We start from the raw sequence: 5,839 nt of genomic DNA, 5'->3' as shown, positions 1-5,839 counted from the left end.
ACACACACGCACACAGACACACAGCGGGGCCGCTTCGCAGGGGCTTTTCTCCCGGAATGTTTCCCCCGCGGCGGGGGTTTGTGGATCGGCCCCGGCCAAAGCAGTCGCCGGGTTTCTGCCCGGTGATTAGCGCGTCTCTGCTAATGGTTGGACCAAGGGGGCCAAGGGGTCTGCCCCCCATCAGCATGACAAAAGGGCCTCCTTGGCCGAGCCCCTACTTAAATGGCCCTCGCAACCCCACCCCCCACCCCTTTCTCAGCCGGATGAAGAAGACGTTCCCTGCCTTCTTCAGGGGCCCCACAGCTAGCATGGAGCCGGGACAGATGCGCATCCCCCTGGCCGAAACGCAGGCGCCCCACCCGCAGGCCCCCGCGGCCCCGGAGGAAGCCGCCCTGGCCCCTCGCCCCGCCCTGGCCCCTCGCCCCAAGAAGCGCTATCGGCGGCACCCCAAGCCGCCCTACTCCTACCTGAGCATGATCGCCCTAGTGATCCAGGGCTCCCCCGAGCGGAAGCTCAAACTCAGCCAGGTAAGGCGCTCCGCCGGGGCTGCTCGCCTGGCCGTGCGCTGCGGGGCCTCACCGGCGTGGCCCCGCTGCCTGCCGTTGGAGAGGACGGCAAGAGAAGAGCCGGCTGCGGGGCGCAGAGGGGGGGGGGGTTGGCCTTCTGGCTCGGTCCCCTGATGGGATACGGGGGGGGGTCAGGGGGCGCCCACTTCCCCTTTTGCAACCTCGGCTCAGGCGGCCTCTTGGAGAGGCTTTGCGCGCCACCCACCCCGCCCGGAGTGTAGTGTTTGGGGAGGGCTATTTTGGGGACGTGCGGAATAGCCTTTCCCCAGGCCCGGCCGCCCTATTCCCGGCGGCACGTCTTTCCGCGGAGGCGCAAGGGCTTCGCCCTGCGCGGGCTGCTTGGTTGGCGAAAAGCCCCGCGGAAGGCGGAAGGCGCGCTCGTTGCAGCGGCCGAGTGGGGGCGCCCTGCTGCCCGCGCGGCTCCCACGGGACGCCCGGAGCGCGGGGCTGGGCACCGGGGCGAGCTGCTCCCCGCTCAACGCGGGGGCTCCTGCGGGGGAAGTCGTGTCTTCCTCTCTGCCCACGCAAGCGGCGCGCAGCCTTGCCCAACCTCGCGCTCTACTTGCGTCGGACCTCGGTGCTCCACATCCCCGGCCAGCTAATTCCATTCCGCCTTCAAGGTGTGTGTCTGGGCGGGGGAGGGGTGGGGGGAGCTGCTCCCTTCCGAAGCAGGACCAGGCCGCCCTGCTTCCGGCTCAGCTGCCCTCCCCTCCCCTCCCCTCTCCGGGGTCGGTAGACGTGGCGCCCTGGGCCCCTGGAGCCAGCCCTCCCCCGGCCCCTTTCCTTGCAGCAGCGTCTGTTTGTGCAAGAGCCCCCCCCCCCGCGACAGACTCTGCCAAGGAACGGGGCCTGTGGGGGGCGCTGCCACTGGAGTCTCCCCGGATCAAGGACTGCCTGGGACCACCCGGCCGCGGTTGCTTTTTGGTCGACAGCCTCCAATAAGACCCCATTTTCTCAACCAGATTATCCAGGAGATCCGGCAAAAATTCCCGTCTTTTAAGATGAGCTACCAGGGCTGGAAGGACTCCATCCGCCACAATTTATCCAACAACCCGTGCTTCTCTATGGTAAGGAGCGGGGAAATGATGGAGGGGGTGGGGGCTGTGGGGGTGGGACGGGCGCAGGGCTCGGTCCTGGGCCTCCAGGAGTGCTTCCTCGCAGGTAGCTGCTTCCCTGGGATTCTCCCCGTAGCGCTGAGCTTTCGCGACTGTGGTTGTTTTTGCTACCGGGCGACAGCGATCCTTTGCATACCAGGAAGGGAGTTTAAGGGGGGAAATGTAAAAAAAATCCCTTTAAAAAATCAACGGATGGCCCAATCCAATTCAAATTTGGTGTGCTTAAAGCTCTCCCTAATATCTATTCCTGTGCCAAGTTTGGTGTCTTTATCGTTAAAGCTTACGCAGATGTAAGCATTTCTTTAAAATCCTGCTCCTGCGTCCCAGCGGCTTCCCGGAGGGTACGCTCAATAAGTAGGGGGTAAATACGGCGAATCTTTTGGCTTCTTTGCACAATGAAGGCAGGATGCCTGGGAGTCCTTCACCCGCAAAGCTGATTCAAAGGTGGAAAACTTCGGAGTCCTTTGCATGCAATACGCAGGGATTGCACAGTATAACGCGGGTGTGATAAAGCTCTGGCTTGGACCCCGCTGCCTTTTTTTTTCTTTCCATTTTTTTACAAACTCTTTTATTGATTTTAATACAACTTCATGGGTAAATCTACCAAACCGTGTTCACATATACTACAAAGGTGGATAAGTATTATAAAAGCCTTTTAATACATTACTAGAAACCCATTCAAAGTCAAGGAATTTTTTTTTAAAAAAAACCCAGACCAAACACATTTCGACCCTAAAGGAGGGTCTTCCTCAGTGGTCACATATACTATATACACACTTAGAGATACCAGGTAGTTATTTACACATTGCCAATATGCCACTAGATGTAACCTTGCTTTTTAAAAGTAGGTATTGGGCTATTTTATTGAGCCGGGTTTGGGAACAGCTTCCTGTGCCAACTTTTAGAAAGCAAGGTTACATCTAGTGGCATAGTGGCAATTTTTAAATAACTACCTAGTATCTCTAAGGTTACTTATCAGAAACGCCTTGGAAAAACCAAAATAGGCTTTAAGAAGTGTATTTTGGTTTTTCAAGGCGTTTCTGATCTCCTTTTTAATAAAGGGTATATCCGTGGATCTGGGTGTTTGCTTTTCTTGTGAGTCATTCATAAAAGATAAGAGGTGTCTTAAGTTGACACGCTTCATAATAAAGTTTAAGATTAGGGACTGCCCATCCTCCCTCAGTTAATGGCCAGTACCTTAACACTTTTGGAGTGCGAGGCGTCTTACTTTTAAAAATATTTTTTTCAATTTTGGTTTGCCAGATCTTAAGATGTATTGGGACTTCTCTTGGTAGAACATAAAATAGATAAGTAAATTTAGGAACTCTCATCATTTTAACTGTTGATATTCTACTTAATAACGAAAGATTTAAATGATTCCATCTTTTTCGGCCCACTTGTACCATAATTATTACTAAAGGTTTTGTTGATGTTTTTCCTAATTTGGACTCCCAAATAGCGAAAAGATACGTTAACTAGGGGAATGCCCATTATTTTAGAAGTAACCATTGTGTATTGGCATTGACATTGACATTTCCGGCAGCCATCTTGTCTGCTTTGTTCGAAGCTCCTCTGCTATTTTTGGGATCCTGTTTCCTTGGTTTAAAATAACTTTTGGTGTTGCTTTCTCTGGTTCTCAGATGGTCTGCTCAAAGACGGAGCTTCCAAATTGTTTTTGAGCCCTTCTACGGCTTTTCAGGGCATTTTTTTTTGCCTTCGGGCTGAGGCGCTCTCCCCTTGCGCTGCCGCTGTCTCCGCACCCAAGCCCTGCGCTGCCTTCCTTTCTCACCCACCCACCCACCCCTTCTTCTCCCTCTGCTGCAGGAGCTCAAGGATCCGACGAATCCCAAGGCGAAGGGCAACTACTGGACCGTGGACGTCCGCCGCATCCCCCCGGAAGCGCTCAAGCTCCAGAACACCTCCGTCTCGCGCCAGGAGGGAGCCGCCTTTGTCCCTGACCTCTCGCCCTATGTGCTCTACGGCCAGCGCTACTCCGGCTGCCACGCTCCTGGGGCAGAAGCTGTGGCCAATGGAGGAGGGGGCCCAGAGGGGCCCCCACCGCCCCGCCTGAAGAGCACGTTCAGCATTGAGTCGCTGCTGCAGGATGTGCCCAGGGCGGCCTCGGACCCCGGACCAGAGCGTGCTGCGGGCAGCGCCTCTCCTCCTGCTGGCGGGAGAGAGCAGCCGGGCCCCAGCCGCCCTGCCAGCCCTCCTCTGTTCCTGCACGCCGGCTGCAAAGAGGACTCTGCCCTCCAGCCCAAGGCCTCTGTGTGGCCACAGCCAGGGCCACCCCAAGGGCCCCAGGGCCAGCTGCCTGGTCTGTACAGGGCGGCTGTCTTCGTGGGCTGGGGGCCGCCCACCTTGCCCATGGCATCCCTCTTTGCCCCCCGGCCCAGTGTGCCCCCTGGCCCTGCCACCTCTTCCAATGGCACTTACTGGAGCCTGGCAGCAGGGCCCCCACCCCTGCCCACGCAAATGGGGCAGCACCCCAGTGCAGACCCCACTGGACCCCTTGTCCAGAACCCCCCCTCCCTCTTTCCCTACCACTCTTCCCCACACTCTTAATTTCCCCCCTGAAGGGACCTCCGGAGTACCAGGGAGTGAATTTCCATGATGGCAACTCTTGTGAAGAATCCCGTCTTCCCCATCCAAAGTGCTTCCACCAGCAATGCTGAAAGCAGCGCTTTAAAGGAAATGGAAGCTAATGGGGGGGAGGGGGAGGTGAATTTTGGAAAGTCTTTAACAGCCCCCCACCCACCCCACCCCACCCCCGCCTGGCACTGCAGCTGCTTAACTCCATGGGCCAGGTGGGGCAGCCCCCCTCCCCCTCCCCCCGCCTCTTCACAGCACTAACAGTTTTGCACTCTCTCCTTGCCAAGTGCTGGTTTTTGTGGGGGGAGGGGGGAGTCACAACTCTTGGGCCCCCCTCCTCCTTTGTGTATGTGTCTTACTTATATTTAACCTGTATTTTATTCTTGGGTGCACTTTTTCATGGGAAAGCAATGCAATAAATGAAATAAATAAACAACGGTCTTTGCCTGATGTGTTTTTAGCCAAGGAGATCTGGGTTCCTTTTGACCCAAAAAAATCTTTAAAGGTTGCTCTCGGGCACAGCAGTGCATCTCTCAATCCAGCCTACTCATCCAATGCAACCTGGGTGGGGGGTCACATGGGTACGTCCTGAGCTCTCAGAGAAGAGATCCCTGCTTGGGGTACATCCTGTTAACATAAAACCCTGTTTTGTTGTAGGATTCCCTTAGGGTGACTCTATGGAAAGGAGGACAGGGCTCCTGTGTCTTTAGCAGTTGCATAGAAAAGGGAATTTCAGCAGGTGCCATTTGTATGCATGCAGCACCCGGTGAAATTCCCTCTTCATCACACCAGTTAAAGCTGCAGGTGCCCTGCCCTCTTTTAAATCTGGTCACTCTAGTATAGCTCCTGCAGCTTTAACTGTGGTGATGGAAATAAATAAATATGGGGCCCAGGCAGTGAGGCAGCTGGACAACCACCTGCCAGGGATGCTTTAGGGTGGATCCCTGACTTGAGCAGGGGGTTGGACTTGATGGCCTTGGAGGCCCCTTCCAACTCTGCTTTTCTGATTCCATGATGACCTCCCTCCCATCCGCCTGTGGACCAGACTAAGCTTTGGCAAGGGGGAAGGGTAAAAGAGGCTGGTCTGCCTACCTGCCTCTAAGGAAGCGATGCATGCTGGGAGCCCAGTTCTGTGCATCCCAGCCAGGGCAGCTTTTCTAGAAAAGCAGAAAACGTAGCCAGGACGCCCCTGGGCTGGAGAAGAAGTGGCAAGGTGGGGAGGCTCCTTGAAGGCCAAATCCCAATTGTGGTATGGGGTGGGTGGGTGACTGGGAAAGGAAGGGGCTGAGCTTCATCCAGTTGCAACAAGCGTTGGTGCAAAGAGCAGGTGCAGAAGTCGGCTTCTTGCTGGGGAACAGCAGGCACCACCTTCTTGTTAAGTATATGAAAAGTAATACTTGCTTAGTCATTAAAATTGTGTATGTTTGGCTATCTCAGAGTTAAACAGAGAAAGACTATCTGAGATAGAAGTTGTACTGGGAACCTTGCCAGGATTCTAAGATATCATGGTGTTAATGATATGAATATACCAAAGATCCTTGAGGCTGGGTTAGCCTAATCACAGCT

The 5,839-nt window shown here is 55.1% G+C and overlaps 1 protein-coding gene across 1 annotated transcript; it reads left to right on the top strand.

Annotated features, from left to right (window-relative positions):
• The first annotated feature begins 308 nt into the window (after positions 1-308).
• On the top strand, positions 309-4,246 carry LOC134402014 (forkhead box protein H1-like). The gene is made up of 3 exons (XM_063131380.1): positions 309-527; positions 1,529-1,633; positions 3,506-4,246. The coding sequence occupies exons 1-3, from the start codon at positions 309-311 to the stop codon at positions 4,244-4,246; spliced, it is 1,065 nt and encodes a 354-aa protein (XP_062987450.1).
• The last annotated feature ends 1,593 nt before the right edge of the window (positions 4,247-5,839 follow it).

Source organism: Elgaria multicarinata, chromosome 7 (genome assembly GCF_023053635.1).
Source record: "Elgaria multicarinata webbii isolate HBS135686 ecotype San Diego chromosome 7, rElgMul1.1.pri, whole genome shotgun sequence".
In the NCBI taxonomy this organism is placed as follows: domain Eukaryota; kingdom Metazoa; phylum Chordata; class Lepidosauria; order Squamata; family Anguidae; genus Elgaria; species Elgaria multicarinata.
The sequence above is the reverse complement of the archived record's forward strand: the minus strand, read 5'-3'. Positions and strand labels throughout refer to the sequence as shown.